Source organism: Pseudophryne corroboree, chromosome 9 (genome assembly GCF_028390025.1).
Source record: "Pseudophryne corroboree isolate aPseCor3 chromosome 9, aPseCor3.hap2, whole genome shotgun sequence".
NCBI classification, from domain to species: domain Eukaryota; kingdom Metazoa; phylum Chordata; class Amphibia; order Anura; family Myobatrachidae; genus Pseudophryne; species Pseudophryne corroboree.
The window spans coordinates 364,219,799-364,244,017 of NC_086452.1; the positions used below are offsets into that span (position 1 = coordinate 364,219,799).

General features: G+C 48.0%; 1 protein-coding gene across 3 annotated transcripts in view; it reads right to left on the bottom strand.

Moving 5' to 3' along the window:
* RANGAP1 (Ran GTPase activating protein 1) overlaps positions 1-24,219 on the bottom strand; it is a 198,073-nt gene that overhangs the window by 125,561 nt on the left and 48,293 nt on the right. For all 3 annotated transcript variants that reach the window (XM_063940734.1, XM_063940733.1, XM_063940732.1), the window contains one exon: positions 14,071-14,198. In XM_063940734.1, the coding sequence (XP_063796804.1) occupies positions 14,071-14,198 (128 nt within the window). The remainder of the gene's footprint in view (positions 1-14,070; positions 14,199-24,219) is intronic.

Here is a 24,219-nt window from a genome sequence, read left to right on the forward strand (position 1 = left end):
CAAGATTCTAATACTAATACTAATACTATTATAAATAGAAAGAGCGTTAATAACAAAATACTCCCTTTCGTAACGAAATACAATATAGGTTCAAATGAAATCAAAAAAGTTATGTCTAAGAATTTTGAAATTCTAAAACTAGACAAAGTATTGAATTCATGTTTAGGAGAATCAGTGGGGGTAGTTTTTCGTAAGGCTAAAACCATCAAAAATGTTATTTCACCAAGTTTTTTTCATAATCAAGGTATTGATACTCCCAGAACTGAAAATTGGCTAACCAAATTACGAGGCTGTTACAAGTGTGGTAGAAAGAATTGTTTGACCTGTTCACACATTATTAATAGAAGTTTGACCTTTGAATCCTTCTCTTTAGGTAACACGTTTGACATAGAGACATTAATTAATTGTCAACATTCATATGTCATCTATCTTGTTACGTGTATATGCAAAAAACAGTATGTGGGGCGGACAATTAGAAGCTTAAACACGAGATTTCTTGAGCACAGAAGAAATGTAATAAAGAAAAATTGTAAACATAGCCTTTCACGACACGTTACCTATTGTCATGGAGGTGATGTTGGGGTATTAAAAGTGCAGGGAATAGAATTTATAGCTCCTACATCACGAGGGGGGGATAGGTACAATCGGCTATGTACAAGGGAGGCATATTGGATATTCTCGTTGGGGACCCTTATGCCTGTGGGTCTCAACGAGAATGTCGAATTGAATAATATTGGTAACTGAATAGTCTCTAATTAGTAGGTAAGATTTTAGTTACGTGACCCCCAGTTGGCAATAAAGATCCATATACATATAATCAAATCAATATCCAGGGACGTAAATATTTGAGGACATCGTTGAGGAGGTCACTGATACAGTGAATTTATTTCCTCTACATTTAGAGGGTTATTCTGTTCTTCCCTTTTCTCCTTTTTATCCTTTTTAGGGTGAATTTACAATGCATCAGACATCTATTGTACCCTATGGGATAAGCTTGGGGTGCCTTGAAATTAAGTTAGATCAATAGAAGGTAACAAAACACAAAGTGTGTATATGTATATACACAGAAGTATATATACACTTAGTATCAAAATGTAAAAAAGTAAAAAAGAAAAACAGTAATATGTGCACCGTAATAACTCTCTGGATTTAGTGAGTAAAATCAGCACATTAATAATAATTTATTACTATTAGATATACTTTCACATATAAGAACAAGAAAGTAAGTGTGTATATATATATAAGAAAGGTGTTCAGTATGAGCTGTTTTTGAAAAAACATAAATATATAAAAATTCAATTGGGGGTGTTCCTGTGCTGTGAGTAGGATTGTGATTGCTCGGGTTGGGAACCTGGGATTTTGTGGATGGATGATCGGTAGTGTTCTATCTGAGCTATTGGAGCACCATAATAATGGAAGGAATGAATGTTGATACTACTAATATAGATGTGTTAACAAATACTATTTGCAAAATAAGTTCTATTGTGATATATATTTACTATATGCATATTCATTGTATATAAGAACAATAAACTGCTTACATAAGAAAGGTGTTTAACATAAATTATTATGGTCGGCGGTGTTCTCTTGGAGCTATTGGAGCCCCGCCCGAATGGAATTAATTAATAAATGTTATGACTATTAGCATAGAGGTGTTAACAACACAAACAATGATTGTAAGATAAGTCTATCATCGGCTGATTTGAATTTAGACCTATGAGGGATATTATGTATGTATAGAATGAGATATTTAACAAAGAGGATGTGTTAATATAAAAATTTATTTGCTTGATCGAAGATACTAATAAGAATTTTGTGATCTAAGTTTAAATATAAAACTAATGTTGGAGATGCTTCGGTGGAAGATGAGGCCGTTTGGGTTTTGAACTCAGGTCTGTGTGAATGAATGGTTGTCTGCATTCCCTTTGAGCCACAGGCTTTTTCCTTAAATCCAATGTGGTTTTATGACATGTTAAATTTATAATGGAATCATTCACTATATCTCCTGGTCAGTTTCTTTTTATATCTTGATTGGATAGGTTGTATATCTTTACTTTTCTTGGTATAAGTCGCTATTGTATGCGGTTTTATGATTATACCACCAAAAATGTTTAAAATGTTTAAAATGTCTGAATTGTGTATAATTGTTTTTTTAATGGTAATTACGTATTCCACACATATGTAGTGATTCAGATAACAGATGTGTTTAATCAATGTTATTAGTATCCTGATTGGTCCACTCTACTTTAAAAACCACATCAATGCTGTTGTTGGGAATATCCTCTGACGAAACCGCCTGCCAGTTTAGCGGAGAAACGCGTAAGGAAGGCACCAGCACCTGCATCTTGCTGCCCGTTATTATCTACTTTCTTCAAATACCGGAAAGTCTACAAACAGGGTAAAGGCTACAGCGGGACCGTGCTAAGGAGGTCCGCACCCTGTACATTCTGTAGCCGCTACAGCCGTGAGTAACCTGTGACATTCACCGTTGCCAGACAGCACAGGGGTGGAGTGTATCGCTGCAGCCAATATCTAATACAGCGGACTCCCCCTGTCAGCAACAAGAAAGCTCATAAGTGAGTGAAGCTATTCTCCTATACTTTTATTCCGGCTAAAGAGATCTAGTATGGCAGTATATAAATTGGGGTCGTAGCATACCGCTGTGGACAGCTGAATACACAGCGCTCTCCCCCTGATAAATTCTATCAATCGGAACAAGTGGCCAAAAATTAATGACTGTACCTTACATTCCGGCATTTTTAAAGAAACGGCTGTCCATGTAACAATAACAATTGCTATTAAGTATATGTATATATACAAAAGATACTCCATGGACACCTTTTACAAATGAATATAAAGGGCAATTTTATATGAGTTATTTTATGTGGATATTGTATGTGGATTTTAGTATATTTTATACATGAATTTACACCTACATATGGTTTTATGTTGTAACAAGAATACGAATAAAATACATATATTTAAAATCCAATACGATTCAAGCGTTCCCTTGATAGTATATACTATTTTTCCTATATAGATTATTTTTGGTGGCACAGTATCACCGGTGGGAGACGCAGGAATCTTTTGTGGATATATTTATATATTTTTATATATATAAAATTAAACATTTTTGGTGGTTAGCGAGCGCTGGGTTTTAGTAAAATCTAATGCAGGATAAATAGCGAGTCAGTTTTCCTGACTCCAGCCGTCCTGGAAACATAAATTTTCAAAGCCCGGACTACGTCCAGCAACTTGGAATCCTCCAAGTCCCGAGTAGCCGCAGGCACCACAATAGGTTGGTTCAGATGAAACGCTGATACCACCTTTGGGAGAAATTGGGGACGAGTCATCAATTCTGCCCTGTCCATATGGAAGATCAGATATGGGCTTTTACATGACAAAGCCGCCAATTCTGACACACGCCTAGCCGAAGCTAAGGCCAACAGCATGACCACCTTCCACGTGAGATACTTTAGTTCCACGGTCTTAAGTGGCTCAAACCAGTGTGATTTCAGGAAATCCAACACAACGTTAAGATCCCAAGGTGCCACTGGAGGCACAAAAGGGGGCTGAATATGCAGAGCATTCCCTTAACAAACGTCTGAACTTCAGGCAGTGAAGCCAGTTCTTTTTGAAAGAAAATAGATAGGGCCGAAATCTGGACCCCAATTTTAGGCCCATAGACACCCCTGACTGTAGGAAGTGCAGAAATCGACCCAGTTGAAATTCCACACAAAGCGACATATTTCCGCCACATCCTTCCTAGCTTTTATCAGCGTAGGAATCACTTCATCTGGAATGCCCTTTTCCGTTAGGATCCGGCGTTCAACCGCCATGCCGTTAAACACAGCCGTGGTAAGTCTTGGAACAGACAGGGCCCCTGTTGTAACAGGTCCTGTCTGAGAGGCAGAGGCCATGGGTCCTCTGAGATCATTTCTTGTAGTTCTGGGTACCAAGTTCTTCTTGGCCAATCCGGAACGATGAGTATAGTTCTTACTCCTCTCTTTCTTACTATCCTCAGTACCTTGGGTATGAGAGGAAGAGGAGGGAACACATAAACCGACTGGTACACACAAGGTGTCACTAGTGCGTCCACAGCTATCGCCTGAGGGTCCCTTGACCTGGCGCAATATTTTTTTAGCTTTTTGTTGAGGCGGGACGCCATCATGTCCACCCGTGGCAGTTCCCAGCGATTTACAATCTGTGTGAAGACTTCTTGATGAAGTCCCCACTCTCCCGGGTGGAGGTTGTGCCTGCTGAGGAAGTCTGCTTCCCAGTTGTCCACTCCCGGAATGAACACTGCTGACAGTGCTAGCACGTGATTCTCCGCCCATCAAGAATCCTTGTGGCTTCTGCCATTGCCATCCTGCTTTTCGTGCCGCCCTGGCGGTTTACATGGGCGACCGCCGTGATGTTGTCTGACTAAATCAGAACTGAGTGGTTTTGAAGCAGGGGCTCTGCTTGACTCAGGGCGTTGTAAATGGCCCTTAGTTCCAGTATATTTATGTGTAGTGAAGTCTCCAGACTTGACCACTGTCCTTGGTAGTTTCTTCCCTGAGTGACTGCCCCCCATCCTCAGAGGCTTGCATCCGTGGTCACCAGGACCCAGTCCTGTATGCCGAACCTGCGGCCCTCGAGAAGATGAGCACTCTGCAGCCACCACAGCAGAGACACCCTGGCCCTTGGGGACAGGGTGATCAACCGATGCATCTGAAGATGCGATCCGGACCATTTGTCCAACAGATCCCACTGAAAGATCCTTGCATGGAACCTGCCGAAGGGAATTGCTTCGTAAGAAGCCACCATCTTTCCCAGGACTCGCGTGCAGTGATGCACCGACACCTGTTTTGGTTTCAGGAGGTCCCTGACCAGAGATGACAATTCCTGGGCCTTCTCCACCGGGAGAAACACCTTCTTCTGTTCTGTGTCCAGAATCATGCCCAGGAAAAGCAGACGCGTCGCAGGAATCAGCTGCGACTTTGGGATATTCAGAATCCAGCAGTGCTGTTGCAACACTTCCCGAGAGAGTGCTACGCTGACCAAAAACTGCTCTCTGGACCTCGCCTTTATGAGGAGATCGTCCAAGTACGGGATAATTATAACTCCCTTCTTTTGAAGGAGTATCATCATTTCGGCAATTACCTTGGTAAATATTCTTGGTGCCGTGGAGAGACCAAACGGCAACGTCTGGAATTGGTAATGACAGTCTTGTACCACAAACCTGAGGTATTCCTGGTGAGGTGGGTAAATGGGGACATGCAAGTAAGCATCCTTGATGTCCAGCGACACCATAAAATCCCCCTCTTCCAGGCTTGCAATAACCGCCCTGAGCGATTCCATTTTGAACTTGAACTTCTTTATAGAAGTGTTCAAGGATTTTAAATTCAGGATGGGTCTCACCGAACCGTCCGGTTTCGGTACCACAAACATTGTGGAATAGTAACCCCTGCCCTGTTGAAGGAGGGGGACCTTGATTATCACCTGCTGGAGGTACAGCTTATGAATTGCCGTTAGTACTACCTCCCTTTCCCTGGGAGCAGCTGGCAAGGCTGATTTGAGGTAACGGCGAGGGGGAGTCGCCTCGAACTCCAGCTTGTATCCCTGAGATACAATTTGTACAGCCCAGAGATCCACTTGTGAGCGAACCCACTGGTTGCTGAAGTTTCGCAGACGCGCCCCCAACGCACCTGGTTCCGCCTGTGGAGCCCCAACGTCATGCGGTGGACTTAGTGGAAGCAGGGGAGGATTTTTGTTCCTGAGAACTGGCTGCCTGGTGCAGCTTCTTTCCTCTACCCTTGCCTCTGGCCAGAAAGGATGCTCCTCTGACCCGCTTGCCTTTCTGAGGCCGAAAGGACTGCATTTGATAATACGGTGCTTTCTTAGGCTGTGAGGGAACCTGAGGTAAAAAAGTCGACTTCCCAGCAGTTGCTGTGGATACGAGGTCCGAGAGACCGTCCCCAAATAATTCCTCACCCTTATAAGGCAAAACCTCCATGTGTTTTTTAGAATCAGCATCACCTGTCCACTGCCGAGTCCATAATACTCTCCTGGAAGAAATGGACATTGCATTAATTCTAGATGCCAGCAGGCAAATGTCCCTCTGTGCATCCCGCATATATAAGACGACGTCTTTTATATGTTCGATGGTTAGCAAAATAGTATCCCTGTCGAGGGAATCAATGTTGTCTGACAGGGTATCAGTCCATGCTGCTGCAGCACTACACATCCAGGCTGAAGCAATAGCAGGTCTCAGTAGAGTACCAGAGTGTGTATACACAGACTTCAGGATAGCTTCCTGCTTTCTATCCGCACGATCCTTTAGGGCGGCCGTATCCTGAGACGGCAGTGCCACCCTTTTAGATAAGCGTGTTAGCGCCTTGTCCACCCTAGGGGATGTTTCCCAACGTAACCTATCCGTTGGCGGGAAAGGGTACGCCATCAGTAACCTCTTAGAAATCACTAGTTTCTTATCAGGGGAACTCCACGCTTCTTCACACAAATCATTTAATTCATCAGATGGGGGAAAAGTCACTGGCTGCTTTTTCTCCCCAAACATAATACCCCTTTTGGTGGTAACCGGGTTAATATCAGAAATGTGCAATACATCTTTCATTGCAGTAATCATGCATCGGATGGCTTTTGTAGACTGTACATTTGTCTCATCCTCATCTACACTGGAGTCAGACTCCGTGTCGACATCTGTGTCTACCATCAGAGCTAGCGGGCGTTTATGAGCCCCTGACAGCTTCTGAGTCGCCTGGGCAGGCGCGGGCTGACACCCCGGCTGTCCCAAGGCTGCTGCGTCATCGAACCTTTTATGTAAGGAGTTGAAACTGTCGGTTAAGACCTTCCACATATCCATCCAATCAGGTGTCGGCCCCGTCGGGGGAGACACCACATGTATCTGCCCCTGCTCCGCCTCCACGTAACCCTCCTCATCAAACATGTCGACACAGCCGTACCGACACACCGCACACACACAGGGAATGCTTAGACTGAGGACAGGACCCCACAAAGTCCTTTGGGGAGACAGAGAGAGAGTATGCCAGCACACACCACAGCGCTATATAACACAGGGATTTACACTGCTAATAAGTGATTTTCCCAATAGCTGCTTGTTTGTATCGATTTGCGCGTAAAATAAGAATTTACTTACCGATAATTCTATTTCTCGTACTCCGTAGTGGATGCTGGGGACTCCGTAAGGACCATGGGGAATAGCGGCTCCGCAGGAGACTGGGCACATCTAAAGAAAGCTTTAGGACTATCTGGTGTGCACTGGCTCCTCCCCCTATGACCCTCCTCCAAGCCTCAGTTAGGATACTGTGCCCGGACGAGCGTACACAATAAGGAAGGATTTTGAATCCCGGGTAAGACTCATACCAGCCACACCAATCACACCGTACAACTTGTGATCTGAACCCAGTTAACAGCATGATAACAGAGGAGCCTCTAGAAAAGATGGCTCACTACAGCAATAACCCGATTTTTTGGTAACAATAACTATGTACCAGTATTGCAGACAATCCGCACTTGGGATGGGCGCCCAGCATCCACTACGGACTACGAGAAATAGAATTTTCGGTAAGTAAATTCTTATTTTCTCTAACGTCCTAAGTGGATGCTGGGGACTCCGTAAGGACCATGGGGATTATACCAAAGCTCCCAAACGGGCGGGAGAGCGGATGACTCTGCAGCACCAAATGAGAGAACTCCAGGTCCTCCTCAGCCAGGGTATCAATTTTGTAGAATTTTACAAACGTATTTGCTCCTGACCAAGTAGCTGCTCGGCAAAGTTGTAAAGCCGAGACCCCTCGGGCAGCCGCCCAAGATGAGGCCACCTTCCTTGTGGAGTGGGCATTTACAGATTTTTGGCTGTGGCAGGCCTGCCACAGAATGTGCAAGCTGAATTGTACTACAAATCCAACGAGCAATAGTCTGCTTAGAAGCAGGAGCACCCAGCTTGTTGGGTGCATACAGGATAAACAGCGAGTCAGATTTCCTGACTCCAGCCGTCCTGGAAACATATATTTTCAGGGCCCTGACAACGTCTAGCAACTTGGAGTCCTCCAAGTCCCTAGTAGTCGCAGGCACCACAATAGGTTGGTTCAGGTGAAACGCTGAAACCACCTTAGGGAGAAACTGAGGACGAGTCCTCAATTCCGCCCTGTCCGAATGGAAAATCAGATAAGGGCTTTTACAGGATAAAGCCGCCAATTCTGACACGCGCCTGACCCAGGCCAGGGCCAACAGCATGACCACTTTCCATGTGAGATATTTTAACTCCACAGATTTAAGTGGTTCAAACCAATGTGACTTTTGGAACCCAAAAACTACATTGAGATCCCAAAGTGCCACTGGAGGCACAAAAGGAGGCTGTATATGCAGTACCCCTTTTACAAACGTCTGAACTTCAGGGACTGAAGCTAGTTCTTTTTGGAAGAAAATTGACAGGGCCGAAATTTGAACCTTAATGGACCCCAATTTCAGGCCCATAGACACTCCTGTTTGCAGGAAATGTAGGAATCGACCCAGTTGAATTTCCTCCGTCGGGCCTTACTGGCCTCGCACCACGCAACATATTTTCGCCAAATGCGGTGATAATGTTTTGCGGTTACATCCTTCCTGGCTTTGATCAGGATAGGGATGACTTCATCCGGAATGCCTTTTTTCCTTCAGGATCCGGCGTTCAACCGCCATGCCGTCAAACGCAGCCGCGGTAAGTCTTGGAACAGACAGGGTCCTTGCTGGAGCAGGTCCCTTCTTAGAGGTAGAGGCCACGGATCCTCCGTGAGCATCTCTTGAAGTTCCGGTTACCAAGTCCTTCTTGGCCAATCCGGAGCCACGAATATAGTGCTTACTCCTCTCCATCTTATCAATCTCAGTACCTTGGGTATGAGAGGCAGAGGAGGGAACATATACACTGACTGGTACACCCACGGTGTTACCAGAGCGTCTACAGCTATTGCCTGAGGGTCCCTTGACCTGGCGCAATACCTGTCGAGTTTTTCCCAACGGTTTATAATCATGTGGAAGACTTCTGGGTGAAGTCCCCACTCTCCCGGGTGGAGGTCGTGCTGAGGAAGTCTGCTTCCCAGTTGTCCACTCCCGGAATGAATACTGCTGACAGTGCTATCACATGATTTTCCGCCCAGCGAAGAATCCTTGCAGCTTCTGCCATTGCCCTCCTGCTTCTTGTGCCACCCTGTCTGTATACGTGGGTGACTGCCGTGATGTTGTCCGACTGGATCAACGCCGGCTGACCTTGAAGCAGAGGTCTTGCTAAGCTTAGAGCATTGTAAATGGCCCTTAGTTTCAGGATATTTATGTTAAGTGATGTCTCCAGGCTTGACCATAAGCCCTGGATATTCCTTCCCTGTGTGACTGCTCCCCAGCCTCGCAGGCTGGCATCCGTGGTCACCAGGACCCAGTCCTGAATGCCGAATCTGCGGCCCTCTAGAAGATGAGCACTCTGCAACCACCACAGGAGGGATACCCTTGTCCTTGGTGACAGGGTTATCCGCTGATGCATCTGAAGATGCGACCCGGACCATTTGTCCAGCAGGTCCCACTGGAAAGTTCTTGCGTGGAATCTGCCGAATGGGATTGCTTCGTAGGAAGCCACCATTTTACCCAGAACCCTTGTGCATTGATGCACTGAGACTTGGCTCGGTTTTAGGAGGTTCCTGACTAGCTCGGATAACTCCCTGGCTTTCTCCTCCGGGAGAAACACCTTTTTCTGGACTGTGTCCAGGATCATCCCTAGGAACAGAAGACAAGTCGTCGGAACCAGCTGCGATTTTGGAATATTGAGAATCCAATCGTGCTGCCGCAACACTACCTGAGATAGTGCTACACCGACCTCCAACTGTTCCCTGGATCTTACCCTTATCAGGGAATCGTCCAAGTAAGGGATAACTAAAATTCCCTTCCTTCGAAGGAATATCATCATTTCGGCCATTACCTTGGTAAAGACCCGGGGTGCCGTGGACCATCCATACGGCAGCGTCTGAACTGATAGTGACAGTTCTGTACCATAAACCTGAGGTACCCTTGGTGAGAAGGGTAAATTTTGACATGAAGGTAAGCATCCTTGATGTCCCGAGACATCATGTAGTCCCCTTCTTCCAGGTTCGCAATCACTGCTCTGAGTGACTCAATCTTGAATTTGAACCTCTGTATGTAAGTGTTCAAAGATTTTAGATTTAGAATCGGTCTCACCGAGCCGTCCGGCTTCGGTACCACAACAGTGTGGAATAATACCCCATTCCCTGTTGCAGGAGGGGTACCTTGATTATCACCTGCTGGGAATACAGCTTGTGAATGGCTTCCAAAACTGTCTCCCTGTCAGAAGGAGACATCGGTAAAGCCGACTTTAGGAAACGGCGAGGGGGAGACGTCTCGAATTCTAATTTGTACCCCTGAGATATCACCTGAAGGATCCAGGGGTCTACTTGCGAGTGAGCCCACTGCGCGCTGAAATTCATTGAGACGGGCCCCCCACCGTGCCTGATTCTGCTTGTAAAGCCCCAGCGTCATACTGAGGGCTTGGCAGAGGCGGGAGAGGGTTTCTGTTCCTGGGAACTGGCTGATTTCTGCAGCCTTTTTCCTCTCCCTCTGTCACGGGGCAGAAATGAGGAACCTTTTGCCCGCTTGTCCACGAAAAGACTGCGCCTGATAATACGGCATCTTCTCATGTTGAGAGGCGACCTGGGGTACAAACGTGGATTTCCCAGCTGTTGCCGTTGCCACCAGGTCTGAAAGACCGACCCCAAATAACTCCTCCCCTTACTAAGGCAATACTTCCAAATGCCGTTTGGAGTACGCATCACCTGACCACTGACGTGTCCATAACCCTCTACTGGTAGAAATGGACAACGCACTTAGACTTGATGCCAGTCGGCAAATATTCCGCTGTGCATCACGCATATATAGAAATGCATCTTTTAAATGCTCTATAGGCAAAAATATACTGTCTCTATCTAGGGTATCAATATTTTCAGTCAGGGAATCCGACCACGCCAACCCAGCACTGCACATCCAGGCTGAGGCGATTGCTGGTCGCAGTATAACACCAGTATGTGTGTAAATACATTTTAGGATACCCTCCTGCTTTCTATCAGCAGGATCCTTAAGGGCGGCCATCTCAGGAGAGGGTAGAGCCCTTACAAGCGTGTGAGCGCTTTATCCACCCTAGGGGGTGTTTCCCAACGCACCCTAACCTCTGGCGGGAAAGGATATAATGCCAATAACATTTTAGAAATTATCAGTTGTTATCGGGGGAAAACCACGCATCATCACACACCTCATTTAATTTCTCAGATTCAGGAAAACTACAGGTAGTTTTTCCTCACCGAACATAATACCCCTTTTTGGTGGTACTCGTATTATCAGAAATGTGTAAAACATTTTTCATTGCCTCAATCATGTAACGTGTGGCCCTAGTGGAAGTCACATTTGTCTCTTCACCGTCGACACTGGAGTCAGTATCCGTGTCGGCGTCTATATCTGCCATCTGAGGTAACGGGCGCTTTAGAGCCCCTGACGGCCTATGAGACGTCTGGACAGGCACAAGCTGAGTAGCCGGCTGTCTCATGTCAACCACTGTCTTTTATACAGAGCTGACACTGTCACGTAATTCCTTCCAACAGTTCATCCACTCAGGTGTCGACCCCCTAGGGGGTGACATCACTATTACAGGCAATCTGCTCCGTCTCCACATAATTTTTCTCCTCATACATGTCGACACAAACGTACCGACATACAGCACACACACAGGGAATGCTCTGATAGAGGACAGGACCCCACTAGCCCTTTGGGGAGACAGAGGGAGAGTTTGCCAGCACACACCAGAGCGCTATATATATACAGGGATAACCTTATATAAGTGTTTTTCCCCTTATAGCTGCTGTATCTTTAATACTGCGCGTAATTAGTGCCCCCCCTCTCTTTTTTAACCCTTTCTGTAGTGTAGTGACTGCAGGGGAGAGCCAGGGGAGCTTCCCTCCAACGGAGCTGTGAGGGAAAATGGCGCCAGTGTGCTGAGGAGATAGGCTCCGCCCCTTTTTCGCTGACTTTTCTCCTGCTTTTTTACGGATTCTGGCAGGGGTTAAAATTCATCCATATAGCCCTGGGGGCTATATGTGATGTATTTTCGCCAGCCAAGGTGTTTTTATTGCTGCTCAGGGCGCCCCCCCCTAGCGCCCTGCACCCTCAGTGACCGAAGTGTGAAGTGTGCTGAGGAGCAATGGCGCACAGCTGCAGTGCTGTGCGCTACCTTGTTGAAGACAGGACGTATTCTGCCGCCGATTTTCCGGACCTCTTCTGCCTTCTGGCTCTGTAAGGGGGCCGGCGGTGCGGCTCTGGGACCCATCCATGGCTGGGCCTGTGATCGTCCCTCTGGAGCTAATGTCCAGTAGCCTAAGAAGCCCAATCCACTCTGCACGCAGGTGAGTTCGCTTCTTCTCCCCTTAGTCCCTCGATGCAGTGAGCCTGTTGCCAGCAGGTCTCACTGAAAATAAAAAACCTAAACTAAAACTTTCACTAAGAAGCTCAGGAGAGCCCCTAGTGTGCACCCTTCTCGTTCGGGCACAAAGATCTAACTGAGGCTTGGAGGAGGGTCATAGGGGGAGGAGCCAGTGCACACCAGATAGTCCTAAAGCTTTCTTTAGATGTGCCCAGTCTCCTGCGGAGCCGCTATTCCCCATGGTCCTTACGGAGTCCCCAGCATCCACTTAGGACGTTAGAGAAATTTATGTGCCCCCCCCCCCCTCTCTTTTTAACCCGTCTTGTACCTGGATACTGCAGGGGAGAGCCTGGGGAGCGTGCTTCCAGCGGAGCTGTGAAGGGAAAATGGCGCTGGTGTGCTGAGGAAGAAGGCCCCGCCCCCTCAGCGGCGGGCTTCTGTCCCGCGTTTTCTGTAACTTAATGGCGGGGGTTTTTACACATATACAGTTAACTGACTGTATTATGTGTATTTTATGCCAAAAGGTAATATTATTGCTGCCCAGGGCGCCCCCCCCCCCCAGCGCCCTGCACCCTACAGTGACCGGAGTGTGTGGTGTGCTGTGGGAGCAATGGCGCACAGCTGCAGTGCTATGCGCTACCTTAATGAAGACAGGAGTCTTCTGCCGCCGATTTCATCGTTTTTCTTCTGTCTTCTGGCTCTGCAAGGGGGACGGCGGCGCGGCTCCGGGAACGGACGATCGAGGTCAGGCCCTGTGTTCGAACCCTCTGGAGCTAATGGTGTCCAGTAGCCTAAGAAGCACAAGCTAGCTGCAAGCAGGTAGGTTTGCTTCTCTCCCCTCAGTCCCACGTAGCAGTGAGTCTGTTGCCAGCAGATCTCACTGAAAATAAAAAACCTAACAAATACTTTCTTTTCTAGCAAGGTCAGGAGAGCCCACTAGGAGCACCCAGCTCTGGCCGGGCACAGATTCTAACTGAGGTCTGGAGGAGGGGCATAGAGGGAGGAGCCAGTGCACACCAGATAGTACCTAATCTTTCTTTTAGAGTGCCCAGTCTCCTGCGGAGCCCGTCTATTCCCCATGGTCCTTACGGAGTTCCCAGCATCCACTAGGACGTCAGAGAAACGGGGGCGCTGTTTGCCGTAATGTGTAAAAACGGGGGCGCTGTCTGCCGCAATGTATAAAAACGGGGGCGCTGTCTGCCGCAATGTGTAAAAACGGGGGCGCTGTCTGCCGTAATGTGTAAAAACGGGGGCGCTGTCTGCCGTAATGTGTAAAAACGGGGGCGCTGTCTGCCGTAATGTATGAAAACGGGTGCGCTGTCTGCCGTAATGTGTAAAAACGGGGGCGCTGTCTGCCGTAATGTGTAAAAACGGGGGCGCTGTCTGCCGTAATGTGTAAAAACGGGGGCGCTGTCTGCCGTAATGTGTAAAAAGGGGACGCTGTCTGTCGTAATGTGTAAAAAGGGGGACGCTGTCTGCCGTAATGTGTAAAAAGGGATCTCTTTTTGAGTATTTTGTGTGTGGCCCTCGAATATTCGCTGGAAGTGTTAAGCGGCCCCCCAGCTGAAATAACTGCCCACCCCTGCTGTACACCATCTCACCTTGATGTCAGATTGCTTTTCCAAAGCTTTGGCGATAGCCTTAGCTGCTTCCACACCTATGGTGTTGCCTTCCAGACGCAATGCCTGTAATCCCTCATACGCCTCAATTTCCTGGATCACTTCCTCGGCTTAAAAACAAGTAGGAAAACATTTCAAATATTAAAACACAAACAAATATAACTGCAGCAAGAAGTGTAATTAAAAAAAAAAAAGATTTTGCTTACCGGTAAATCTATTTCTCGTAGTCCGTAGTGGATGCTGGGGACTCCGTAAGGACCATGGGGAATAGACGGGCTCCGCAGGAGACAGGGCACTTTAAGAAAGAATTTGGATACTGGTGTGCTCTGGCTCCTCCCTCTATGTCCCTCCTCCAGACCTCAGTTAGAGAAACTGTGCCCGGAAGAGCTGACAGTACAAGGAAAATAAGAATTTACTCACCGGTAATTCTATTTCTCGTAGTCCGTAGTGGATGCTGGGAACTCCGTAAGGACCATGGGGAATAGCGGGCTCCGAAGGAAGCTGGGCACTCTAGAAAGATCTTAGACTACCTGGTGTGCACTGGCTCCTCCCACTATGACCCTCCTCCAAGCCTCAGTTAGGACACCGTGCCCGGACGAGCGTACACAATAAGGAAGGATTTTGAATCCCGGGTAAGACTCATACCAGCCACACCATTCACACCGTATAACTCGTGATATGAAACCCAGTTAACAGTATGAAACAACTGAGCCTCTCAACAGACGGCTCAACAATAACCCGATTTAGTTAACAATAACTATGTACAAGTATTGCAGATACACCGCACTTGGGACGGGCGCCCAGCATCCACTACGGACTACGAGAAATAGAATTACCGGTGAGTAAATTCTTATTTTCTCTGACGTCCTAGTGGATGCTGGGAACTCCGTAAGGACCATGGGGATTATACCAAAGCTCCCAAACGGGCGGGAGAGTGCGGATGACTCTGCAACACCGAATGAGAGAACTCCAGGTCCTCCTCAGCCAGGGTATCAAATTTATAGAATTTTGCAAACGTGTTTGCCCCTGACCAAGTAGCAGCTCGGCAAAACTGTAAAGCCGAGACCCCTCGGGCAGCCGCCCAAGATGAGCCCACCTTCCTTGTGGAATGGGCATTGACAGATTTTGGCTGTGGCAGGCCTGCCACAGAATGTGCAAGCTGAATTGTACTACAAATCCAACGAGCAATAGTCTGCTTAGAAGCAGGAGCACCCAGCTTGTTGGGTGCATATAGGATAAACAGCGAGTCAGATTTTCTGACTCCAGCCGTCCTGGAAACATATATTTTCAGGGCCCTGACCACGTCTAACAACTTGGAGTCCTCCAAGTCCCTAGTAGCCGCAGGCACCACAATAGGCTGGTTCAGGTGAAACGCTGACACCACCTTAGGGAGAAACTGGGGACGAGTCCTCAATTCTGCCCTATCCATATGGAAAATCAGATAAGGGCTTTTATAAGACAAAGCCGCCAATTCTGATACTCGCCTAGCAGAAGCCAAGGCCAATAACATGACCACCTTCCACGTGAGATATTTCAGATCCACGGTTTTTAGTGGTTCAAACCAATGTGATTTTAAGAAACTCAACACCACGTTGAGATCCCAAGGTGCCACAGGAGGCACATATGGGGGCTGAATATGCAGCACTCCCTTTACAAAAGTCTGAACTTCAGGTACTGAAACTAGTTCTTTTTGAAAGAAAATCGACAGAGCCGAGATCTGTACCTTAATGGAGCCCAGTTTTAGGCCCATATTCACTCCTGCTTGCAGGAAATGCAGAAATCGACCTAGTTGAAATTCCTCTGTTGGGGCCTTTTCGGCCTCACACCATGCAACATACTTCCGCCATATGTGGTGATAATGATTTGCTGTAACCTCTTTCCTAGCTTTAATAAGCGTAGGAATGACTTCCTCCGGAAAGCCCTTTTCCTTCAGGATCCGGCGTTCAACCGCCATGCCGTCAAACGCAGCCGCGGTAAGTTTTGGAACAGACAGGGCCCCTGCTGCCGCAGGTCCTGTCTGAGCCGCAGAGGCCATGGGTCCTCTGATATAATTTTTTGAAGTTGTGGGTACCAAGCTCTTCTTGGCCAATCCGGAACCACGAGTATCGTTCTTACTCCTCGCCTTCTTATTATTATTCTCAATACCTTTGGTATGAGGGGCAGAGGAGGGAACACATAAACCGACTGGTACACCCACGGTGTTACCAGAGCGTCCACAACTATCGCCTGAGGGTCCCTTGACCTGGCGCAATATCTTTTATAGCTTTTTGTTGATGCGGGACGCCATCATGTCCACCTGTGGCCTTTCCCAAAGGTGTACAATCCTTTGGAAGACTTCTGGATGAAGTCCCCACTCTCCCGGGTGGAGGTCGTGTCTGCTGAGAAGATCTGCTTCCCAGTTGTCCACTCCGGGAATGAACACTGCTGACAGTGCTAACACATGAATTTCCGCCCATCGGAGAATCCTTGTGGCTTCTGCCATCGCCATCCTGCTTCTTGTGTCGCCCTGTTGGTTTACATGGGCGACCGCCGTGATGTTGTCTGATTGGATCAGTACCGGCTGGTTTTGAAGCAGAGGCCTTGCCTGACCCAGGGCATTGTAACTGGCCCTCAGTTCCAGAATATTTTGTGTGGAGAAGTCACCTGACTTGACCAAAGTCCTTGGAAGTTTCTTCCCTGTGTGACTGCCCCCAGCCTCAAAGGCTGGCCTCCATGGTCACTAGGACCTAGTCCAGTATTTCGAACCTGCGGCCCTCCTTAAGATGGGCACTCTGCAGCCACCATTTTAGAGATACCCTGGTCCTTGGAGACAGGGTTATCAGCCGATGCATTTGAAGATGCGATCCGGACCACATGTCCAACAGGTCCCACTGAAAAGTTCTTGCATGGAACCTGCCGAATGGGATTGCTTCGTAGGAAGCTACCATTTTTCCCAGGATTCGCGTGCAATGATGCACCGATACCTGTTTTGGCTTCAGGAGGTCTCTGACTAGAGATGACAGCTCCTTGGCTTTCTCCTCCCGGAGAAACACTTATTTCTGGTCTGTGTCCAGAACCATCCCCAGGAACAGTAGACGTGTCATAGGAACCAGCTGTGACTTTGGACTGTTTAGAATCCAACCCTGCTGTTGTAGCACTTTCCAAAATAGTGCTACCCCGACTAGCAACTGCTCCTTGGACCTCGCCCTTATAAGGAGATTGTCCAAGTACGGGATAATTAAAACTCCCTTTTTTCGAAGGAGTATCATCATTTCGGCCATTACCCCGGTAAACACCCTCGGTGCCTTGTACAGTCCTGTCTGGACTTGGTAATGGTAATCCTGTACCACAAATCTGAGGTACTCCTGGCGAGGATGGTAAATGGGGACATGCAGGTAAGCATCCTTGATGTCCCGGGATACCATGTAATCCCCCTCGTCCAGGCTTGCAATAACCGCCCCGAGCGATTCCATCTTGAACTTGAATTTTTTTATGTATGTGTTCAAGGATTTTAATATAAATGGGTCACACCGAACCATGCGGTTTCGGTACCCCAACCCGTGTAGAATAGTAACCCCGTCCTTGTTGAAGTAGGGGCACTTGAGTATTACCTTTGGGAATACTGCTTATTAATTGCCTCTAGTACAGCCTCCCTGCCTGAGGGAGTTGTCGGCAAGCCATAATCTAGGAAACGGCTGGGGGGAGATATCTCGAATTCCAGCTTGTACCCCTGACATACTATCTGAAAGAAACAGGGAACCACCTGTGAGCGAGCCCACTGATCGCTGAAATTTTGGAGACGGCCCCCCACCGTCCCTGGCTACACCTGTGGAGCCCCCGCGTCATGCTGTGGGCTCAGAGGAAGCGAGAGAAGAATGTTGATTCTGGGAGCAGGCTGACAGGTGCAGCTTTTTCCCTCTTCCCTTGTCTCTGTACAGAAGGGAAACGCCTTTGACCCGCTTGCTTTTCTGAAGCCGAAAGGACTGCACCTGATAATACAGTGCTTTCTGAGTCCGTGAGGAAACCTGAGGTAAAAATATTTCTTCCCAGCTGTGGCTGTGGATACGAGGTCCCAGAGACCATCCCCAAATAATTCCTCACCTTTATAAGGCAGAATCTTTTTAAAGTCAGCATCACCTGTCCCGTGACAGGTCTCAAATACCCTCCTGACAGAATGGACATTACATTCATTTTGGATGCCAGCCGGCAAAATATCCCTCTGTGCATCCCTCATATATAAGACGACGTCTTTAATATGTTCTCATGTTTGACAGGGTCACCGACCACGCTGCAGCCACGATCTGCAGGTCTCCGTCTAGTACCTGAGTGTGTAAATACAGACTTCAGGATAGCCTCCTGCTTTTTATCAACAGGTACCTTCAAAGTGGCCGTTCCTAAAACGGCAGTGCCACCTTTTTTGACAACCGTGTAAGCGCCTTATCCACCCTAGGGGATATCTCCCAGCGTAACTTATCCTCCTGGCGGGAAAGGGTACGCCATCAGTAACTCTTTAGAAATTACCAGTTTCTAAACGGGGGAACCCACGCTTTTCACACACTTCATTTATTCATCTGATGGGGGAACAAAACACTGCCTGTTTTTTCTCCCCAACCTAAAAACCCATTTTTAGAGGTGCTTGGGTTAATGTCAGAAATGTGTAACACATTTTTTATTGCCGGGATCAAGCCACGGATGTTCCTAGTGGATTGTGTATACGTCTCAACCTTGTCGACCCTGAAGTCAGACTCCGTGTCGACATCTGTGTCTGCCATCTGAGTGAGCGGGCGTTTTTGAGCCCCTGATGGCCTTTGAGACGCCTGGGCAGGCGCGGGCTGAGAAGCCGGCTGTCCCACAGCTGTTACGTCATCCACCCTTTTATGTAAGGAGTTGACACTGTCGGTTAATACCTTTCACCTATCCATCCACTCTGGTGTCGGCCCCACAGGGGGCTACATCACATATATCGGCCTCTGCTCCGTCACCATATAAGCCTCCTCATTCAACATGTCGACACAGCCGTACCGACACACCGCAGACACACAGGGAATGCTCTAAACGAGGACAGGACCCACAAAAGCCCTTTGGGGGGACAGAGTGAGAGTATGCCAGCACACACCAGAGCGCTATATATATACAGGGACTAACTGAGTTATGTCCCTAATAGCTGCTTTTCATATAATATATGTATATATACTGCCAAATTTAATGCCCCCCCTCTCTTTTCCCTCTTACTGTACTGTAGATTGCAGGGAAGAGCCAGGGAGCTTCCTTCCAGCCGAGCTGTGAGGGAAAAATGGGGCTATATATTGAGGTATTTTAGCCAGCCAAGGTGTTTTTATTGCTGCCTCAGGGCGCCCCCCCCAGCGCCCTGCACCCTCAGTGACCGGAGTGTGAAGTGTGTGAGAGGAGCAATGGCGCACAGCTGCAGTGCTGTGCGCTACCTTGGTGAAGACAGAGTCTTCATGCCGCCGATTTTCCGGACCATCTTCTTGCTTCTGGCTCTGTAAGGGGGACGGCGGCGCGGCTCCGGGACCGAACACCAAGGACTGGGCCTGCGGTCGATCCCTCTGGAGCTAATGGTGTCCAGTAGCCTAAGAAGCCCAATCCGGCTGCAAGCAGGCGAGTTCGCTTCTTCTCCCCTTAGTCCCTCGCTGCAGTGAGCCTGTTGCCAGCAGGTCTCACTGAAAATAAAAAACCTAAGTCTATTCTTTCTAAGAGCTCAGGAGAGCCCCTAGTGTGCATCCAACCTCGGCCGGGCACGAATTCTAACTAAGGCTTGGAGGAGGGTCATAGTGGGAGGAGCCAGTGCACACCAGGTAGTCTAAGATCTTTCTAGAGTGCCCAGCCTCCTTCGGAGCCCGCTATTCCCCATGGTCCTTACGGAGTTCCCAGCATCCACTAGGACGTCAGAGAAAGGATTTTGGAATCCAGGGCAAGACTCATACCAGTCACACCAATCACACCGTATAACTTGTGATAAACTTACCCAGTCAACAGTATGAACAACAACGGAGCATCAGATCAACCCTGATGCAACCACAACATTACCCTTATTTAAGCAATAACTATATACAAGTATTGCAGAAGAAGTCCGCACTTGGGACGGGCGCCCAGCATCCACTACGGACTACGAGAAATAGATTAACCGGTAAGTAAAATCTTATTTTCTCTAACGTCCTAGTGGATGCTGGGGACTCCGTAAGGACCATGGGGATTATACCAAAGCTCCCAAACGGGCGGGAGAGTGCGGATGACTCTGCAGCACCGAATGAGCAAACACAAGGTCCTCCTCAGCCAGGGTATCAAACTCGTAGAACTTTGCAAAAGTGTTCGAACCTGACCAAGTAGCTGCTCGGCAAAGCTGTAATGCCGAGACCCCTCGGGCAGCCGCCCAAGAAGAGCCCACCTTCCTTGTGGAGTGGGCTTTTACTGATTTTGGAAGCGGCAATCCAGCCGCAGAATGAGCCTGCTGAATCATGTTACAGATCCAGCGAGCAATAGTCTGCTTTGAAGCAGGAGCACCCAGCTTGTTGGATGCATACAGGATAAACAGCGACTCCGTTTTCCTGACTCTAGCCGTTCTGGCTACATAAACCTACAAAGCCCTGACCACATCTAGTAACTCGGAATCCTCCAAGTCACGAGTAGCCACAGGCACCACAATAGGTTGGTTCATATGAAAAGATGACACCACTTTTGCCAGAAATTGTGGACGGGTCCGCAATTCTGCCCTGTCCATATGGAAAACCAGATAGGGGCTTTTATGTAACAAAGCCGCTAATTCTGAGACACGCCTAGCAGAAGCCAAGGCTAATAGCATGACCACCTTCCACGTGAGAAATTTTAACTCCACGGTTTTGAGTGGCTCAAACCAGTGTGACTTCAGGAAACTCAACACCACGTTAAGATTCCAAGGTGCCACTGGAGGCACAAAAATAAGATTTTACTTACCGATAAATCTATTTCTCGTAGTCCGTAGTGGATGCTGGGACTCCGTAAGGACCATGGGGAATAGCGCAGGAGACAGGGCACAAGAATAAAAGCTTTAGGATCAGGTGGTGTGCACTGGCTCCTCCCCCTATGACCCTCCTCCAAGCCTCAGTTAGGATACTGTGCCCGGACGAGCGTACATAATCAGGAAGGATATTGAATCCCGGGTAAGACTCATACCAGCCACACCAATCACACCGTACAACTTGTGATCTGAACCCAGTTAACAGTATGATAACAACGAAGGAGCCTCTGAAAAGATGGCTCACAACAACAATAACCCGATTTAGTTAACAATAACTATGTACAAGTATTGCAGACAATCCGCACTTGGGATGGGCGCCCAGCATCCACTACGGACTACGAGAAATAGATTTATCGGTAAGTAAAATCTTATTTTCTCTGACGTCCTAGTGGATGCTGGGACTCCGTAAGGACCATGGGGATTATACCAAAGCTCCCAAACGGGCGGGAGAGTGCGGATGACTCTGCAGCACCGAATGAGAGAACTCCAGGTCCTCCTCAGCCAGGGTATCAAATTTGTAGAATTTAGCAAACTTGTTTGCCCCTGACCAAGTAGCTGCTCGGCAAAGTTGTAAAGCCGAGACCCCTCGGGCAGCCGCCCAAGATGAGCCCACTTTCCTTGTGGAATGGGCTTTTACAGATTTTGGCTGTGGCAGGCCTGCCACAGAATGTGCAAGCTGAATTGTACTACAAATCCAACGAGCAATAGTCTGCTTAGAAGCAGGAGCACCCAGCTTGTTGGGTGCATACAGGATAAACAGCGAGTCAGACTTTCTGACTCCAGCCGTCCTGGAAACATATATTTTCAGGGCTCTGACAACGTCAAGTAACTTGGAGTCCTCCAAGTCCCTAGTAGCCGCAGGCACCACAATAGGTTGGTTCATGTGAAAAGCAGAAACCACCTTAGGGAGAAATTGAGGACGAGTCCTCAATTCTGCCCTGTCAGAATGAAAAATTAAGTAAGGGCTTTTATATGATAAAGCCGCCAATTCTGACACACGCCTGGCTGAAGCCAGGGCTAACAGCATCGTCACCTTCCATGTGAGATATTTTAAGTCCACAGTGGTGAGTGGTTCAAACCAATGTGACTTAAGGAACCTCAAAACAACATTGAGATCCCAAGGTGCCACTGGAGGCACAAAAGGAGGTTGTATATGCAGTACCCCTTTTACAAATGTCTGAACTTCAGGTACTGAAGCCAGTTCTTTCTGGAAGAAAATCGACAGGGCCGAAATTTGAACCTTAATGGACCCTAATTTTAGGCCCATAGACAGTCCTGTTTGCAGGAAATGGAGGAAACGACCCAGTTGAAATTCCTCTGTAGGGGCCTTCTTGGCCTCACACCACGCAACATATTTTCGCCAAATGCGGTGATAATGTTTTGCGGTTACATCCTTCCTGGCTTTGACCAGGGTAGGGATGACTTCATCTGGAATGCCTTTTTCCTTCAGGATCCGGCGTTCAACCGCCATGCCGTCAAACGCAGCCGCGGTAAGTCTTGGAACAGACAAGGCCCCTGCTGGAGCAGGTCCTTTCTTAGAGGTAGAGGCCACGGGTCTTCCGTGAGCATCTCTTGAAGTTCCGGGTACCAAGTCCTTCTTGGCCAATCCGGAACCACGAGTATCGTTCTTACTCCTCTCCTTCTTATGATTCTCAGTACTTTTGGTATGAGAGGCAGAGGAGGGAACACATACACTGACTGGTACACCCACGGTGTCACCAGAGCGTCCACCGCTATTGCCTGAGGGTCCCTTGACCTGGCGCAATATCTGTCTAGTTTTTTGTTTAGACGTGACGCCATCCTGTCCACCTTTGGTTTTTCCCAACGGTTTACAATCAGGTGGAAGACTTCTGGGTGAAGTCCCCACTCTCCCGGGTGAAGGTCGTGTCTGCTGAGGAAGTCTGCTTCCCAGTTGTCCACTCCCGGAATGAACACTGCTGACAGAGCTATCACATGATTTTCCTCCCAGCGAAGAATCCTTGCAGCTTCTGCCATTGCCCTCCTGCTTCTCGTGCCGCCCTGTCTGTTTACGTGGGCGACTGACGTGATGTTGTCCGATTGGATCAATACCGCCTGACCCTGAAGCAGGGGTTTCGCTTGACTTAGGGCATTGTAAATGGCCCTTAGTTCCAGAATGTTTATATGAAGAGATGTTTCCATGCTTGACCACAAGCCCTGGAAATTTTTTCCCTGTGTGACTGCCCCCCAGCCTCTCAGGCTGGCGTCCGTGGTCACCAGGACCCAATCCTGAATGCCAAATCTGCGGCCCTCTAGTAGATGAGCACTCTGCAGCCACCACAGAAGAGACACCCTTGTCCTTGCCGACAGGGTTATCCGCTGATGCATCTGAAGATGTGATCCGGACCATTTGTCCAGTAGATCCCACTGAAACGTTCTTGCATGGAATCTTCCGAATGGAATTGCTTCGTAAGAAGCCACCATTTTTCCCAGGACCCTCGTGCACTGATGCACTGACACCTGGCCTGGTTTTAGGAGGTTCCTGACTAGCTCGGATAACTCCCTGGCCTTCTCCTCCGGGAGAAACACCTTTTTCTGGACTGTGTCCAGAATCATTCCTAGGAACAGTAGACGTGTCGTTGGAATCAGCTGCGATTTTGGAATATTTAGGATCCACCCGTGCTGACGTAACACTACCTGAGATAGTGCTACTCCGACTTCTAACTGTTCCCTGGACCTTGCCCTTATCAGGAGATCGTCCAAGTAAGGGATAATTAAGATGCCTTTTCTTCGAAGAAGAATCATCATTTCGGTCATTACCTTGGTAAAGACCCGAGGTGCCGTGGACAACCCAAACGGCAGCGTCTGAAACTGATAATGACAGTTTTGTACTACAAACCTGAGGTACCCTTGGTGAGACGGGTAGATTGGGACGTGGAGATAAGCATCCTTGATGTCCAGAGACACCATATAGTCCCCTTCTTCCAGGTTTGCTATCACCGCTCTGAGTGATTCCATCTTGAATTTGAACCTCTTTATGTAAGTGATCAGGGATTTCAGATTTAAAATTGGTCTCACCGAGCCGTCCGGCTTCGGTACCACAAACAGCGTGGAATAAATAAGAATTTACTTACCGATAATTCTATTTCTCGGAGTCCGTAGTGGATGCTGGGGTTCCT